We start from the raw sequence: 20277 nt of genomic DNA on the forward strand, positions 1-20277 counted from the left end.
ACTGGAAGCCATATGAGAAACGTGGAGAAAGTTTGCCAAGATCAATATGGGGGCGGGCAAAAGAGAAGGAAATTGCAGATAATGCTGTTTTTACCTCTTTACGGCAAAATTTGCAGAGACTATTCCCTGCGAAATTGATGCATATGCTTATTGTGTTTACAATAACCAGTAAACCGACCAGCCAGTAAGTACCTTCAAATAATTATTCCCCAGTTTCTTTTAATAGAGAGATAGTTTTTGCATGATTATAACCATGAATATTTGCTCAAGAGTGATTGTACTCGTTCATTATCCATTACATTTTTCATAAAAAATGCGTAACACGTACAGTCCGCCAGGACAAACTTTGAACTCTTTTTCTTTTTACAAATAGCCTTGAAATTCGATTACAAAAATTCGAGTCTTAAATAAGTCCTGGTGGAGAGAAAAATTACCAAGGATAATAAAAGTTTATACTTTATTGGCTTCACTGCGCAAGGAAGAAGATGTAAGAAACGTGTCAATCGCAGGAAACGTGTCAATCGAAAGTCATCCTTTTAAACCGAGAGAAAATCCATTTAAAAACAGTTCATAGTGATTGAAATTTTAATAGTTATGTCGGCCATTAAAATAGAAAATTGATTTATATACAGGATGGGTCATTTAAAATAGAATGGATATTAGCTCGTTTTGTGGTTAACCAATAAAAAATAAAATAACAAAAGTTGCTGATTTTGATGGAGGGGCGTCATGTTATGGCATCAGAATTGAGTTCTTAGGGTTTAGATAAGGGTAAGGGTAAGAGATAGAATAACATTTTAATACTCGAGTCAAAAGTTGTCAAGGACAATAGAGGACATTCTCCTGTGTCCATGACTTTGACCTACAATATATCGGCCAACTTAAAGCATATTTTTTTTCGATTAAATGCAGTAATGACATATTTTTAAGTCGCATTTCCTCCGAAAGCTAACGTTTTTCGAAAAATTGTTTAGAGCAAAAATTGTTAGTTTTTTTATGAGGATCAACTCTACCGGATCTCAATCGTTTAGAATCTAAATTGACTATTAAAGCAACCCGAAGAAACCAGGTCCAATCATGATGCCCCCCATTAAATTCTACATTTTCTATTAAAGTTATTTTTTGAATATAAAACGAGCTATCAGCCATTAGAGATTAAAATGATCCACCCTGTATATTTAATTTTGAAAATAGCTAAATATAGTAAAACTTTCAAAAATTACCATTTAAACTCAATTATCTGCCCTCCCTTCATAAGCCAATTTGATTAATTACTGTATTGACATTCATCTACATTCAAACACTTTGAATAAAAGTATACCTTTTATGTAGTTAATTTTCAAGTTCAAAATCGTCATGAAAGTATATTAGTACCTAAAGACTTTCTTGTGAAATGTATGGAAAAAAAACCATAAAAAATTCAAACAATTACACACGTAAATCTATAAAAAATGTAAAACATATAATTACATTTAATATCCAAAAGCAACTGCAGAATAAAAACAAGTGAAAACAAACAATTGACTGAGTTAATTGTTGAAATACCATGTATAGTCAGTGTTGATTTCTTTATCACATTACACATACAAACATGTGACACATACATAACTGATAATCAAGTATAGTACATATAATAAAATTTCCGCCTAATTGGCACCCTCACGGGGAAACAGTGATGTTTACGAAAAAATGTTTCAAACAAAAGTTGTTTAATTTTTGATAAGGAACATATTTTAAATTTAAACTTTTGTTCTATCTCTAACGGTTTACAAGATGGGTCCTACGGACCCAAAACCCAATTGACCTATGATGCTCATTTACGAACTTGACCTCACTTTTTACGTCCTGAGTACGCTGTAAAAATTTCAGCTCGATATCTTTTTTCGTTTTTGAGTTATCGTGTTCACAGACGGACGGACGGACAGCCGGAAATGTACTAATTAGGTGATTTTATGAACTCCTATGACAAAATTTTTTTCCTAGCATCATTATTTTTAAGCGTTACAAACTTGGGACTAAACTTAATATACTATGTATATTTCATATATACATGGTATAAAAATCTCTCTACCTTCCCCCTATTAATTAAAATATGGATTGAGGTGATTTTAAGGTCACTTAACTTCAGAATAAATATCTATATTCCTTATTTGTGTTTTTGCGAAATCAAATATCACCTTTAAAATTTTACTTTCTTTTTATTATAAGTGAGATGGAGATTAAAAGTTAAAAATATTCACAAAAAATTATTTATTTTGTAAAGTAAAACCTGTTTCTTACATATAGTGGTTTTCTAGGAACAAACCATTTTGTTTGAATATGATAATTGGATGTACAACTAGTTAACCTTCAGATCTATACTGACATTTTACAATATTAAAAGTCAATTTTTTTTACAAAGAAATGTAAAAAAAAATTAATTAATTAAGTTTTTTTTTTGTATAATTGATTAGAATCAAACAAGTTTCTATTGAGTGATGAAGCTAATTTATGAGTCGTCTTCATATCAAATTGTGAAATATTTTTTAATGAAGAAGGAGGTTAAATTAAAGAAAATAAAAAGACAATAGTATTTCAATTTTTATAAGCATATTTTTTTATTAAAATTTTTCAAAAAAAAAACAGACTTGTTTTATAGTTTTTATACATACAATATAAAAAATTAATTATATGTCTAAACAGTTTTAAAAAGTATTATATTACATAGGTACACCTATAACACTAAGAGGGATTTTACCCCAATACGTCTTAGTATATAAATAATAATCCACAGCGCAGTCCTAATTAGGCCACTTACATAATATTTTTAAATGTCACAGATAACTCCGTATGGAAATACTTGGAGGGTATTTACATAAGAATTATAAATATCACCTACACGCTACACAGAAAAATTTTGTTTTTTTTTTTTATAGTTTAAATTCTGACTTAGAAGAACCCATCTCCAGTTGGATCATTTAACCATGGGTAATTGTTAGGACAACGTACACACGTTTGTAAATTGATGGTTTCACCAGGTACTTCTTTGGAGGTTAATTTACATGAATGTGGTACCCAACATGCTGGATTTCCTTCAACTACACACTTTTCCCTCCATGGTTCGAAGTTTTTGGATTCCGTGACGGTACGTGGATTTTGAATCCATTGTATAACTTGTGTCATTGTTACGAAATATACATCGTTGTGATTTGCTAAGATTTCATCAATCCAATATAAGAATGCATCCAAAAATTCTGGATTATTCTTAAGCCATGCAGCATGGAAATATAAACCTAATGGTGCACGATTTTGATCATAATGTCGATCGAAATTATGATTTAAGAAGTTGTAGAATTGATCTCCAGTTAAAATATTTGAACAAGAGTCAACCATAGCACAACCAGGTAAATATTCGTCGTTGTTTGGATCTTCACGACGATCTAATTCATTCATTACCATTTCCCATACGGCGTGACTTCTAGTTGGACAACTTTGTAAGTTTCCATGACAACGATGTGGCATACGGAAGTACATGGTGTAAGGCCATAGTGGTGGATTGCTTAATGGTGCTGTCACTGTTGAATCATAAAGGAAAGCTTGTTCTTCCATCATGGTAAATTGGTTGTTGCCACCGACTCTTAAGTATGGTGCTCGAACTCCAACAACACTGTTATCTGTTAAATTGGCGTATTTTTCAATGATGATTCTCATACCAGCCATTTCCTTTGCCCAATCATCAACGGTTGCATTACTCCAGAATTGTTCATCGTCATTGTGTCTATAATCAAAACAAATTGAATTTAGTCTACAGTCCGTTGCATCTGTGATCTTAAAACTTACGTGATTGAATGTACGGCGATTTCATGACCTTTACGATGTGTGTCTTGTACAGCTGAGTAGTTTGTGTATTTGTGAGAGACAAAGAAGGTAGCTTTGATGTCACAGCCATTTGGATTTTTACGTTTGCCATTAAACATTTCCTTGTATAATTCAATGTTATTGTTGTTAATTGCATCGTCGAAGGTAATTGTGATCATTTGAGGTACATCCTTGGCTGGTAAATCATTTGGAATTAATGTACCATCTTCGGAACAGAAACAATCGGGTAAAACACATACAGCTGGGTCGCATGGTGGTGCACGATTTGGATCGTTATCAATATCTGCAAATAAAATTAAAATTAATTATCATGCTTTTTTAAACTCCACTTATCAGTTTTTTTGAAATACTACTTACCACAACTGTTTTCATCAGATCCATCGGAACAATCTTTTTCACCGTTACAGAAAAGACCACGTTCAATACAATTTCCATCACCACAAGCGAGGAAACCATCTTGACATAATGGTTCATCTGTGTATAGAAGAGGTTTTACTTTACGTTCCTTGCTCTTCAATTTACAGTTTTTGACGGCATCTTTCCAATCACATGTTTGTTTTTCAATATCGAAGTACAAACCGGCTGGACAACGGATTGCTTGTAATCCCTGTAAAAAATTGATAGCAATTTAGAATTTATTTCGAATACTATTTTTTAAATGAATAAATTATGTTTGGGAGGATAAACATGGTTTTTAAATTGTTTAATAAAAATATCTTACTGATGATGTACATTGAATAACATCACGGCAATTATCGCCTTCACCAGCCACTAAACGAAACCATTCACCGGCATCTTTGTCCCGGCAAAGTTCTACTTCAAAACTTTCTTCTTTCTTTGTTCCATTTGATGAATCTTGTCGTTTTACTCGAACGTGTTCAGCTATAAATAAAAACCATATATTAAATTCATAAAGGTACTTTTTTTATTTCTTCTTACTTTAGACAATTGCATTTACTAATTACTATGATTTGGAAAATTCTACCTAAAAAATTCACTTCTTCTGATCTACATTAAACTTTTCTAAAATGTGCTTTCAAGCTATAAAAGGCTCTTTTTATTAAAAAATATTTTAGATGACATGAAGAAAATTTTGATAAATAGTTTAGAATATCTGTCAGAATTAAATTAACAAAAATTTTCAGTTAGGCAAATTTTTTCAAAAAATGCTTCATTATTGGAACTATGTTCCTTATCGCACGTTATCTTTCTGATTTGTTTGCTGGAGGGTAATTCAAAAGAGTGCAACAAAAAAAACGAATCCAAAAACCGACATCTAGGTTACCTAGGAAACTAAAACTTTCTCAATCGATTCAGCATGGCATGAATTTTGAGAAAATGGAAAAAAATTTTAAAATTTGTCAATTGAAATTTTTTGTTAAAATTTTATGTTTTATCATTTAAAATATTGAATTGTGAAAGTTATCAGTAGTTAAAGCGAACAAGTATAATTTTATGTTTCCTGATCAAACCAAACGTATTTTACGCACGCGCATATTGGATTGGCTACTTAATCAGAAGTACGTCTTTTTTAAATTAATATTACAATGAATTCTTACAGTTAAAACTAAAAGAAGCTATAAAATAAAATTAATCAAACAAGTATTTAACTTCTAAAATTAATAACTTAAATTTTCAGAAAAATATCTTGTAATTTATAATGTAAAAGAATATAGTTCATACCGGGTGTCCCACGACACCTATCGTTTTTTTTTACTACAAATTGTTAAGATGTTTTTTTCAGTCATTTTCACTTTATAATTTTGAGGTGTTCGATAGGGTGCCTTTTTTTATCATGAGTACTTAGATTATTAATCTATCTTTGAAGTTTAATATAATTTATTCGAAGATTGATGCTATGATTCGTATTTTATGATTTCCGTTTGACATACAATATGAATACTTGGAAATAATAAATAAATGCGTATATTTACACTCCGTTACATTTTATACAATTTTCAATTAGCTAACATTTTAACAACGAATATAATAGATATGTTGTTTTGCATACACTTTTAACACACGGGCGGTGTAAGTAAAATTTTGTCAACATTCAAACCAAAGTTAATAAAAAAAAAGTAGTAGTATGCTATTTTATGTTCACAAAATTTTAGATGCAGTTATTTTTTGTAGTGATCGCTGTTGTTTATTTCACAATAAATATATACTTAATTAATAGACTTTTATAATAAATATAAAAAAAATTCATAAATCATTTATTCATATAAGGAAAAGGAAGTATGAAATAACTGTCATTATATACATACATAGGACACAGTCTACCTTCAACATAAATAAAAATAAATATAGATACGTAAGTAAGTATTACCTACAACAAGACAACGGATTTGTTAATAAATAATTATAGTGTAAAATAACTGTATCCATAATTAAACAAAAATAAATAAACAAATCTACTGATTGAATAAAATTACAGAAATTAATTAGGTACTGGTGATCGAATTTTAATTGGTTAGCAGACCTTCTGGTTACACTTTTTTTTCAATTTTAAAACTGTTATTTCAATTTTCTGTATAAGTGGCGAAATCATAAGGTTTATTACTGAATTTCTAAATTACTTCGAATTTTCAAATTCAAACACTGTTAGACCATAACGAAGCGTAAATTTTTATAATTCATTTAATCACTCTTTAAGGGAAGTGATTTTTGTTAGTCGAATGTGCTCAAAGAATGTTACAACCGGTACGAAAAAATGAAAGGATGTTTGTAATTTTGAAAAGGTAGCGAAGACACTAATATTGTTAATTGGCATATTTGGCGTAGCAATAAAAAAATGAAGGTCTAAATGGCTTATCTGGTTAACTTGAGGACAGATGAAATGTTTCTAATAAACAAAATTTGGTACAAGCAGCGGGAATCTTTCCAAATAAAATCCACAATGGATTTTTTTAACTATAATGGAGTCAAATCTATATTTAATCCATGGAAAAGTATATTGGTACCAAATAATTTCTTTAGAAACGGCATTAATGCCCTAAATTCACTAGATTTTGTTCAATTTATTCGGTATCAGTTCACAAATACCGATTACTTATTTGATAATAACTAAAAATATTAACAACCTGTTGTAAAAAAAAATATATCTATGCATCAATACAACATTTTGCGCCTAAGGCCCAAAATTAATAAGTACCTGCCTGTTAATAATAATGAAATATGTTTATAATACTTAATTTTGTTTATGAACTTTTGATGATTAAAGTATTATAAAATAAAAGAATATCTACATTTTGTTAATACATAAAATTTTACAACTTTTCAACAAATTGCAAACTGGTTTTCATCATTTCCTTGAATGAATAATAATAATAATATAACATTAAAATCACGTTTCTTTTAATATGAAAATTTTCGTTACAAAAATTATAATTTTTGCTATTATTATATTTTTAATAACGATTATTATTATATAATATTATAAACCCATTACGTTAACGGGATTTAAATCGAATAGGATTTCCTGAAGTTTTTTTTCTATTAAATAAGATTATAATAACGGAACAATTATAATGACACTTACTTGATAAAGACAGATCAAGATATAATTTTCATTCTGCATTCTTCAATTTATTTTTGAAAATGATAAATGATTCCCTTAGAGATTGGAAAAATAACACATTTTGCTTAAAATCGAATATTATTGCATTTTTAGTTTTTCAATAATTTTTATTTGGAAAACTAAGCGCCAAGAGAAAAAATCACAGGAGTACTTTTTTACTTAAAACTGATTAAAAAATACAAAAATATTTTTTATTTAGAAAAAATTCAAAATTTTGTACTTTGCGAAATTTTTTCGGCAATTCGCTAAAATGCATGGTTTCTTAAAGAGACTAACATATTCAATTTTGTGCTCTCTGAATAATACATTTTTTCGCTATGACTTCTGAACTGAATAAGAGAAACAAACGTGACCATGCAGTATATATTCGTAAAATACTCGTTTCGTTAATCCACTTATACTTTTGCTACGCTAATTTATTTGATATAAGTACATATGATTTTATTGTTTGAAATTGGTCACTACCTGTTAATGACTTTCATCATTACTAAGTGCAATTGGCAAATGTACCTATTCATAGGAATAGAGTTTAGCCCCCATGTCAAAAATTGCGGCAGTTCTATCAACAAATGTTGAAGAGTAATTAATCAAAAGAACTTATTAAATATATTATTTAAAACCATTACTTCTCATTGAATTTATTTGCAAAAATTAATTGAAACTTGCATAAATATTTTACCCACCTTACAGAACACAAAAATATGCAGTTAGGTAACAAAAAAAACACTCCTTTGAATAAGAGATAGAGATAAAAAATAGACACAATCATATTTAATCAAGATGACTAGAAAAATATTTGGATAAGAATCTTATAAACGTGATTTGTAGTAAAGAATATCAAAAAACCATTATATTTTAATAAATATACTGCCAGCCACACCTTGTTCAAATAACAAAGAATTACATGAAAATAATATTATTACTTCTTTTTTTTTGAAAAAAAAAAAAAGCACTTTCAATTAATATTCAAGGCTATGGTTACATTGGATGAGCAACAAAACATTTATCGAATATTAATAATTGAAAAAGGCGTATTTTCTATTAATATCACACCAATAAATAATCATGTTTTTTTTATTAATTTTGAAAGCATTAATGGCAGATATTTATTTATTTATTTACTATGCAAATAAAAATGAAATTGATCTTTCTTACGAAAATCGGTTTAAATAAAAGATAAGTTGTGAAGAAGTACTTTGTCTGACTTTTTTTTACCAATCAAGTAGTGAACTTTATAAGTGTCAGTCGTGTATTTATTTCTTTATATGAACCAGCGATTAAACACCAGTTAAAATAGTTAATTGAAACAGTCGAGTTCAATTATCGACACTCATTAAAATCGGAAATGGAAAGGACGAATGAAAAGTGTTCGAGTTATTTCATTTTTTGGAAATGCATCGCAACAAATATAGAAGTGCCTGATTGTCCACAAATGCAAATGTAGTTTTAATTTTTACTCAAAAAATATTTTCGTATATTTTGTGAGGCAAACATTTAAAACAAACCGCGAAGAAAGAATGTTATATTCCCAAAGAAATCACACGACAAGCTCCGTTGTAATTTTTATTGCTGCGTTGTAATATAATTTTTTCTGCCTATGTACTTTTTCAAAAAATAATAACGTTTTCATAAGTGGCTTTGTTTCAGGATAAAAAATAGTCTTTGGTTTCCTTCAAAACTCGAGCTTACTTAAATTTAAATAAACAAGCTTTGAGCAATATTTGATTTTATTTTTAGTGCTATTTTATAAATCTAAAAATGTTTCATCCATAAAATTTTTGAAATTTCGCCTGTAAAAGAATGATATAACAAAAGCAACATTGTTTAAGAATTTAAATTTTGTAAAAAATGAAAATGTACTTAATAAATTCACGCAATTTTGTTATTTATATTATTTTGCATTCAGCCGTTAAAACAATTTTTGTGTAAAGATAAACTTTCTTTTATCATAATTAAAATCATTACTAAAATAAAGTCAATATATAAATTGTTAACTATGGATATAATATACTTTTGATAAAGTATTACATAAATTCGTAGACTGTCCAAGGTTACAAACGCAGTAAATTGATTGATTTTTAAACAGGTTTACGATATATTTATTAACGCCATTGTCAAGTCACACGATAGATACTTACTGTTATAGTTTTTTACGGTTCACTTACGCGAAAAATGTAGTATAATTTCAGTTTCAAATATTCTACAATAGTGACCTTTTAAACGGTTTAAGTATGTAATTAGCAAAAAGTATTAAGGCAAATATGCAAACTTCATAAATTTTACATCGCGGATTAATAAGCATTTATATATATATTTTTTATTATAAAAATGGAAATGAAAAATAGTACATTTCAAAATTCAATTATTTTGGTCTTTCCATCATGTCCACATTTATATTAAATTTAAATCACACTTTTCAGGCTCAAATAAAATCTAAAGCAATCCAAAATCAATTGTTACTTTTACGTTAAAATAAAACTCTTCTGTTTGACAATTTGAATACGATGTCACTAAAAATTTTTATGGAACGAAAAGTTCAAAAATTCTGTCGAAGTAAATACTTTGATTTTTATTCGATATACAACTCAAGAATTGAGGTCTGAAACACAAATTACAATTTGTCCTCTGTTTAAGATAAATAATTTTTTTAAGTTTCAAAATGATTTATAACTTTAGAATGCATTCTGGTAAACGGTTACCAAGATGAGATATTGATATTTAAAAAATAAAAAGTATTTGAGAAAGTTATTTAAAAAGAAATGTTATACCACTGATTTATCTTAAAAAAATATCTTAGATTTGTAAGAAGTAGGTCATATGAAATTAACGTTTTTTTTTTTTTTTTTATTTAAAACAAATTTTATGCATATGTCTTCAAGGTAACAAAACTATAAAAAAAATTTTTGATCCAATAGTAAGTAAAAATAGTGGACATACATTTGAATGGGTACTTATTGAATAATAAAGCGGTACCGCTTTTTTTATTACCATCTAAAGTATGCTTGAGATATTTATTTTAAAGCTTTATTTTTCCGTTGAACTTCTTCCAAAATCAAATGCATAAGCAATTAGATAAAAAAATGTCTAAATTATATATTTTTTTTATATAAAAAAATCTGCATTTATATTTTTAAGCAAATCTGAGTCATAAAACTTTACTCTTTTCAGCGTTGACGTGTTACGTTTATATCTCAGAATATGAATATGATTCGTCATCTGAGGTGACGATTCATATTCAAATTTACTACAAACCACGATCAAAACTTTGCAGATTCAACCAACAGAAAGAGCTTTGAAGCAGGTTTAAAATTTAAAATGAGACTTAATAGACTTTTCAAGTTAAAGCAATATCCACTCTTTTTTATTAATTACTTTAAAATTTGCCATGTTCGTCTCTAACTCTACCTTAAAAAGTCTAGTGAAAATTCATTTATATTTTAAACCTACTTGCAGCTCTGACAGTTTTTGTTGAATCTAATAAATCCGAGCAATTGTTAAAAGATTGTTACATATTTTTTTGTTGTATATGTCATAAAAATGTTACACCGCTGAAAAAAGTAAAATTTCTACCCATCAGTTTATTGCCCACTCTAGAAAAATCGCATATTTTAAAATATACATTTATAGTTATTAATTTAAACAGTCGGCCACATTTTTGCTACGGACTATTAAATAAATTTTTTTAAACTTTTTACTATTATATAAAAAAAATCTAAACATTTATAATAAAAGTATTATTAAATAAATAAATAAAAAAAGTAAATGTTTTATGATTTGTGTAATTGCTTTGTTGTTATTTACATAAGTTTTTTGTGGTAGCAGAGTATTATCAAAGTGGTTATATAATTTTTAATCATACTATGTATAAATTCATTCATATACATACACATGATTACATTTTAATTGAATTTGTGGTAAATAACTGCATAACAAAGTTTCATTTTTATTCTAAAAATATTTGTCATATTTATTTAAAACTTATATGCAGTTGTGTACTTATATCGTAGCGTATATTTACCAAAACGTATATATTTATTTTTGTGTACTATGTAACATATGAGTGGGATTAACCTGGAAATTTTTCGGTTTTTCCGATCTACTTGAAAAACGAGCCAAAAATAATTTGGATATCAACCTTTATTTAAGCTTCTTCATGGGAGGGGAAATCAACAGAGCTACTTTTTAGACGGTAACCTGAGAATTTGTGGTTCGAATAATTTAGATGCAGATTCTTTGCTTTTCTTTCAAGTCAAAAGAAAGGAAATATCGTGATATTTAACAAAAAAAAAATATTTGAAGATCCAGAGTACCACAAACTACTTTTATTCCGGCAAAATATCTCATTCTCTTAATAAACTTTTAATAAGATATAAAAATATGCAATTAATATCAGTAATGAAAGAAGCTCAGGGAATTTAAATGGTTTACTAGAACATTATAATATACGCATTTATCAATATGCTTCCATCTTTACTCAATACAGTCTATATCCTTCGAACATTATAAATATCAAAAGAGAAGTTGTTTCTTTTAATTGATCCAGGGGCAAAATGCGACCAAATAATAGATTTTGAGATCACAATATTTTTGAAAATTTTCGAAAGTCCATTTTTAGTGCCACAATCATCAAATAATTACATCACAAAGTATCAAATAATTTTACCGTTTAAGGATAATTACTCACATAATAAAAAAAGTAAGGAATTTATTGTACAGAAGGACTAATATAAAAAAAAAAAAAAAACTATTTCATTAATTTTCAATTTTCTAGGAAAATTTAACATTAGTTTAACTTATTAACATAAGTTTTAAATATTAACATTTGTTTTAAATTTAGCCAGCTATTTATATTTAGCCAGCTCAAGAGATTTTGATTTCAGTTTAACTTAATAATTAGTAAAAGTAAAGTCATTATAAAATATATTAAAAGGCACCCCAAGCTTTTTACGATAAAATCATTATTTTGAATTTATTTTCCATTTTTCAGTTCAGCTATTTACAAAAGCATGTTTTTTAGTTTTCTTAAACAATTATTTATTTTGTGTTTTTTAGACTATTACAATTTATTTATCAAAAATTCAGTATAAATATGGTGGGAGCGCAAATAAATGTATATATATTCAGATATGAAAATTGTGAATCCTGAAAATCTTGAAAATCCTTAGCTGGATAATCAAATTAACTTAAATTATTGTATTGTAGTCGGTCCTTGATAAGTATTCCAAATTACGAGTTAATCCGACGTTTTGAAGGGGGTCAAAATCATGTTCAAAATTTCCCTTAAATGGGTCAAAATTATATATTTTTTCACACTGCTTCCACCATCTTATACAACCAATAGCCAGAATCGAATAAAATATGAGAATATTTACTTACAGAATTATAACTGGTTAAGTTAGTAAATAAAGTTAAGATAATAACGAAACTTTAACGAAAATGTCAAATATAAGTCTTGAATATTATTTCGAAGTGTTTGTATTCTACTTCTGTGCGTGTAATAGCGAATTTAAAATATTCAGAATATAATTAAAATATAATTTCTCAACAATTTAATGGAATTTTAACGCTTGAATCAAAGAAGCGATAAACAGTCATCAAATATTTATACAAAAAATAAACTAGGTACTCGATATAAAATTGCATAAGAACATGTAGATATTAAAACAACATTTTTGTTAAAAATATATCACCTTATTTAATCAGTCACGCGAATATAATCCTATTTTATAATTTATGTTATAAATATGTACTTATTTAAATATTTTATAAATAAATTATTTTTCAATTTAATATTTAAATTTATATAATTTTAATATTAATAAATTAAAATAAACATATCGAAAATGTTTATTAGTCTTTTGGTATTGATCTTGAAAATTGTTAAAATAATTATAGAACTGAGAGCAATTTGTAAATAAAAATGATCGAACGAAAGAAAGGGTTAATTTTTTTTAGTCCATTTAGTAAGTAGGTACTATGAGTTTGACTGTAAAGAAAATATTAAAAATTTTATAATTAATTTGGCTGCAATACAAATTTCAAGTATTCCAACACCCAAAAATCAGGCAAATCTTACAATATCACTTGTCTTCAATCGATTGTATAAAGTAGATAGATTATAAAAGTATTGAATATGAATTAATTAAACTAAATTTCATGAGACCATTTCATGAAAATATTGACGTATTTATTCTAATAACACAATAAAATCATATTTAATGAGAATAGTTACAATAACACATATTTTCGAAATGAGAAAATAGTATGCAGAATAGATTGAACAGATAAAAACACATCAAGTGAATGCATTTTATAAAGAGTAAATCTTTTCCAAGAAATGGGCAATTTCACTTAGTGAGAAGGTACAATTGAAATTTATATAATCATTTTCGTTAATAATTCTAAATTTTTCATATGTCAACTTAATAATTATTATCTAAGAACATAGGATAAGTAAAGGTTGCAAGTTCGATGGCCTCCGATGAATGACAATAACGAGACTTGCATTTTTTACACTGCTTTTGATGAATAACTGATTTTTTTGTTACATTCGATAACTTAGATAAATAAGAGCATATAAGTTCAATCCCTGCTCAAGTGTAGGTACTTTTCTTCATTTTAAATATTTAATATCAAAAATTTTTAAATGCTCTTTTCCGTACTAGACCCAATATCCTTTCATTACCGAGATAAAAAACATTCTAGGTCAAGAATATACTGAAGCTAGAGAATAAGAATAACAACATTATAGACCGTAGGTCAAAAAGGGCGGTTTGTAAAATGCATCCTAAAGTCAGTATCCTATCAAGTGGTCATAGTGTCGGACAAATTTCTTGCTTTTCAAAACGATAGTATAAATATGACGTAAGCATGCTCATTTGAGAGCGCAGAGCTTTCGAAAAAAAATTGTAGAGAGAAGTTTGATAGACTCGCCAAAAGGAAGCTACTCACGAAATTTTAATTTCTGCCCCACGGCCTATTAGAATAATATTTTCAAATGAACAATTATTCGCTCAAAACAATTTCAGTTTTTTATAAAGATTATAAGTTGTGTATAAAGATTACCAGCTTTTACTTAGTGTGAAGAGTGAAGCTCTTGGCATGAGCGTAAACGCACGCAAGCCGAAGCATTAAATATGTGTATTTGTAACAGTTCAAAAAAGAACTGTACTCAATGCCTCCACCATAATTATAATACATACTGCAAAGAGTAAAGCTCTGTAGGTATATGTGGGTAACATCCTTCGCCATTTTGGGTTAATGTCAAATAGACAAATAGACAAAATGATCTCTAATACTATTTTAAAGCAAAGGTTAGTTTTTTGAATTAATAACTTAATAAATATCAATGCTACACAAAAATTGAGGCATTTTTATGGAAGAAAATTGATATGTTTTAAACTCGTAAACTCGTAACCTTCTAAGTGAACTCATCACATATAATAGTTAATAACGCTTGGAATTGATTTGTGTTTTTAATGATATAGAGTATACATTCCCTGCAGTACCGCATGTGTTTTTCAAATATCAATTACAGGTATTCCATAAAAATGAATCAATTTTGATATTATAATTAGCTTTACTGAAAAATAGTATTAAAAAATATTTTGTCTATTCGATATTAGCACAAAAATGGTTAACTATCCTTCACACATATATAGAGCCTTAGGTAGATAATCAAACGAGGTGGAATATGCAAATTTAAAGCTTGACAAATTCCTTAATTTGTTAAATAAATCAATTCAAAACAGCAATTAATACGAACTAGTTGCACTTAAGCCCAATACATATTAGAATAATAAATATTTCATAAATGGGTTTTTTTTTTTTAGATAAACGGAATATTTAATGTAATGTAATGTATTACAAATTTTTTTTCTTTAATATTTTATTTTTAAAATTGAATTTGATTTATTCTGACACCATTTTACTATGTAAAATTGTAGTTTTATTATTTTAAAATTTACACTGTGTGTAGCCTACAGTATTCAAGGCATGCCATACAACTTTCATTTTTAAATGACTATATACTCCATTTACTTAAACAAATGTATGTATGTATTTATGTATGTATGTATGTATGTATGTACTCATAATAATATCCAATAAGTAATATTTTCATTAGTGAAAGCTAATCTTCGTCAAAAAATATTTTATATATATCTTTATAATTTTAATTTCAAAATTTTATGAATATTTAATTAGATATTTATTGTATTTACTCAAACAAACAAAAAAAAATAAGTAAAAGCCTTATAATTATTTTCTACTGACATTGCATCTTAATCAGGATATATACATTTGTACTACTAATTATTAAGGCAATATTAATTTGTATTAATATGAATCATAATGTCTTCTGTAATTGATCCCTAATTAGGATTTTGCAGACATATATTTAATGGAAATCATCACCACTGATTAAACAAAACGTCTATTAACAAAAGAAAACGTTTTTTTTTACAAATTGTTCTTGTAAAATAAATTGTTTTTAAAGTCAAACAATTTAACGAATGTGTAATTACATCGAACAAAACTTCTTATTTAAATTCTCTTTCTTTGAATACAGTTTACCTAATCAATATGTGATACCAAAGCTTGGTAACCAAACAACATGTCTACAATGCCTCTTGTATTAATATTTTGTCTGATCAGTATGCATTAAAAATATTATTTAACAAATATTTAACAAGTGCTTAATATGCATTAAAATATTCAGTTTCTTAAAGGAAAGATTTGAAAAGTTGATAAAATATAAAGGCCAACGATGATAAAGCCCATTTTGGATAACTAATACGCTCAAGAGGTTCCGAAAAACAAAAAGTCACCATTAATTTTTTTGAATTATGAAATATCATTTAATATAGTAATAAATATTCTAAAGTTATAAATAGATACATACACAAAGGTATTGGAATCAATAAATTAGCCCTTATTTAACATAAGATGTTAAAACTTGAAATTACAAATAATTGACCTTGAAATTTCTTAATCCGTTCCTTAGTTAGAAATGATTCTCAGTAATTTAGAATGAAATTATTATGGTATTTGAACTTATGACTAATTCGTAATTATCAAAATTTTAATATATTTTCGTACACAAGTCTTTTTAAATTAGAACGACATCATTAAAAATTAAATTAACATTAAAATTCTCAAATTTCTGGCTAAAAATAGGTAACTGACAAAAAAAGACATTAAATTACTAGCAATTATTATATTTTAATATATTTTCCCACCTCTTCCACCAAATTTATCGTAAGAATTTGGTTTTATTGTCATTAAAAATGTTCAAGCTTTCAAACCGATATGATAATTAAAATTTCGTAAGTTTTTTAGCATTTCATAGCTATGTTTGGAAAAATCATGTCGAATATAGTATGTCTTGATAAATTCAATTATTTGAATTGAAACGAAAGTCCTTTATGAATTCACCCGAAAAATTCAACACAATCTCGTTGAATTTTCGTTGAATCTAGAAAAAATTAGCTTTGTTTTTTAACTAAAATGAAATTTATAAATTTTCGAAATTATTAAATGAAACTGACTGATTTCGATATTTGAAAAACAAATTATTGAAAAGTTAATAAATTAATAAACAAATCGTTTGAATTTCTGAAAATCAAATTTATTGATAAGACTTCATGGAATGTTATTTCAAAGATTTGTATTACATAATTAAATAGAAATGCAACAAAAATAATATTTCAATTAAAAGACGAATAAAGAAAATTTTTTATTAATAATAATAATAATTTTTTCTATAATAGAGAAATATTAGAGTGATTTGATTATTAAATTTCAAATAGCATGCAAGTTATTTGTAACACTTAAATTCCATAAATACATAATTATGTAAATGAATACATTACACTACACCTACTTAATTCAAAAAATACATTCAAAGTATGGTAAGAATTTAATGGAAACTAATTTTGGAAATTTAATATGCGTGGAGTTTACTTTATTTTTAAATATTGAAATTTCACTTTTTTTTCTTTTTAAATAACTTTTATTTGGATTTCAATAAGTTTTTGAAACGAAAATATTTTCAAAAAATAGTAATAAATACTGATTAATAATTAACCGGTAATCAAATTTATTAGGAAATTGTAAGAAAATTTGTAAGTTTATGAGATTCAGAAAGTGGGGATAATTTATTAAGGAAATACCGAATGAGTTAGTTGTAACAGTCCTTACAAAATCGAAAAATTCTTTCTAAATTTATTAAAATTCACAAATGAATTACTGTTTAACAATAATATTTTATGAGCTTCGTTTGTAGCTGTTATGGTATAAAAGCAATAAAATTTTATAGACATTTCACTTAATTTCTCTTAGACATTTTCATTTTTAATTCTTTTAATTATTAAAAAAGAAAAAAAAAAGTTTAAAATTATTCATTAATAGTTTTAAAAAATTGTATATAAAATGGGAAAAATCAATTGTATTTCACATCACGAAAATTAATTTGAGCTTTTAGTATAGAAGAAGTGAATTTATAAAAAAAAATAAAAAAAGTAAATATAATTTCTTTATTTTTAATATTTTTTTCTCTTGCATTATTGACAAAATGGCCGATTTATAATTATATAATAGATTTCAATGCAATGTAAGTAAGCAGGTTTGAAAACTATGTGTATTTTTTTTCTGTTCAATTATTAACTTACCACCACTTGTAGAAGAGATTATTGCACCGACCAGGAATAATAGGAGCGTAACACTCAAACACCGTGCCATCACAAATGCAAACATAGCACCAGCACCGAAGTTAAGCACTAAGACAGTTGTGAGTCCCTCCGCGCGGCTGTGTTCCGCTTTTATATGTCGATGTACAATCATCATCCCCCCATACTTAAAACTAAAACCTACTACACCACCAACTCAAGACCAACATTTTGTTCAGAAACAAACAACTCTTTTGAATGTTTCCATTAATTCTTCATTAGAAGTATTACTTAGTATACTTAAGTCATATAAAAGACATTTATTATACAGGTACTTAACTTAAATTTAACTTTGACAAAATTTATATTAAATTTTGATTTTTTTCAAAAATTTTGTTATTATGCTAAGAAAGACTCATGCTGATTTTATGGCTAAATGAAAGGAACCAACTACAACCGATTACAGGTGAATAAATATGAAAAATTCTTATTCTAACAGACTTTTATTTTGATTCAAATTTTTTTTTTTTTGTAAATTAAGGACCTTTTCGATAAATAGATATGTGAACATCGCAGGAGATGTATAAATCAGTAATCGGAAAAAATAGGCGGAAAATTTTATAGACCAGGATTATTGTTGTAATTACGAGTTGGTCAGGTTGATTTTGTCGACTATAGAGGAGTTGCTTGGGTTCTGAAGTTTAAGCCCCTACATTCAAAAATGGGACACTATTACAGAAATTTATTTCCTATATGGAAGCTTCATATTTTTAAGGAAAAAGTAATCTTGGCGTCAAATGAAAATCAAAACTTTCTAGTTTTATGAAAAATATAGTTTCCAAATCTCCGATGGTTAGGAAATCTGGTAACTCAATTTAAAGGCGGGAATACAAGCGTACATTAAGATGTACTCTATTGGATCCTCAATAAGGGCCATAGGGACTTATGCCATCACTTGCTACTATACAAGTCTTTTCTGAAAATATAATCTCTTTCATCTAGTATATGCCTTTTTCAGGGATTATCTGGTCGTCTATTAAAAAAATTTTGATATTCTTAATAATCGTCGAAACATTAATAACGATAATTAACGAAACCTTAGCTCGTTAACCTGTATGTATTTATCCAGGCATAGTGGAGTATTTATATCTTTCTGGTCAAAACTCTTTTCTTTTCTTTTTTTTTCATTGAAAATTGTTTTTTAGTATAGTTAGATAGCCACTCCATCACAAACTGGCGCCTTGATTTACCTCAACCTCGCTCCCGCCTGTTTTTAAGCCGCATGTTATTATTGTAGCCGTTCTCGATTTACCGTGTCATTGAATTTATGTTTACTGTGTTTGTTAGTTCAATTAAGTAATGATGTTTATTGGATATTGAAGATGAAGGCTTGTGCTTTATTTTATAGTAATTAATTTAAATGTTTAAATGTGCTCTCAGGTGTAAGACCTTATTCATTTCTACTCAAGAACGTTCCCAGGTGAGAGTATGGGAATATTTGAGACATACCTTTTCAAATTTTGAGGGTGGATTCTGTAAGAATTTGAAAAAACTAGACGATAATTAAGAGTAAAATTTTTCGATATATACCATAGTTTTTGAAATATTGATGACTAAAAATTTAGAGAAAATCACTTATAGAAGAATAATTATTTTCTTAACAGAAATGCCATTCATTTCATCACTTTAAATGAATTTTATGGAAAAACGAGTAACGTTTGTTGTAATTTTCTTTATAGGAAAATATTTGTCATGCTTTTAGATAATGAATATTAGTTTTCCAAATCAATCTTAAGGAAATTAGCCTTGATTGTTACATAAAAAAGGATACCTTTAAAAACAATTCAATATAGGATTTATATGTTAAAAACTCTAACTCTAATCAACAACTCAAATCTAAACATTTAACACCATAAGGAATATTCAAAAATTAACCTGCTTATAAAGGACATTAATGAGAATGTAAATGCACTATTTAAAGATGATTCTAAGAAATCGTGATGTTTTGGGAATGACCTTTAGTTCAATGAGTAAGGAAATATTCGAAATTCAGCCATCTTAATATAAACTATTGAAAACTTTACCAGCTCCCGTACCATTATCATTAAAATAATTTAGAATATTTATAAAATATGTAGTGTGATAAAAATCATGTTTATTAAAATAGAAGAC

At 27.0% G+C, this 20277-nt stretch overlaps 1 protein-coding gene across 1 annotated transcript; it reads right to left on the reverse strand.

The window, feature by feature from the left end:
- Window positions 1-2803: 2803 nt before the first annotated feature.
- LOC123305932 (chitin deacetylase 1) lies at window positions 2804-18241 on the reverse strand. The gene is made up of 5 exons (XM_044887806.1): window positions 18109-18241; window positions 4580-4740; window positions 4216-4465; window positions 3820-4141; window positions 2804-3757 (listed from the first exon to the last, which is right to left on the reverse strand). Exons 1-5 carry the CDS (start codon window positions 18191-18193, stop codon window positions 2929-2931), a joined length of 1647 nt encoding a protein of 548 aa, XP_044743741.1. The 5' UTR covers window positions 18194-18241; the 3' UTR covers window positions 2804-2928.
- Window positions 18242-20277: the final 2036 nt, after the last annotated feature.

The sequence above is a fragment of the Chrysoperla carnea genome, chromosome 1 (assembly GCF_905475395.1).
Source record: "Chrysoperla carnea chromosome 1, inChrCarn1.1, whole genome shotgun sequence".
Classification (NCBI taxonomy): domain Eukaryota; kingdom Metazoa; phylum Arthropoda; class Insecta; order Neuroptera; family Chrysopidae; genus Chrysoperla; species Chrysoperla carnea.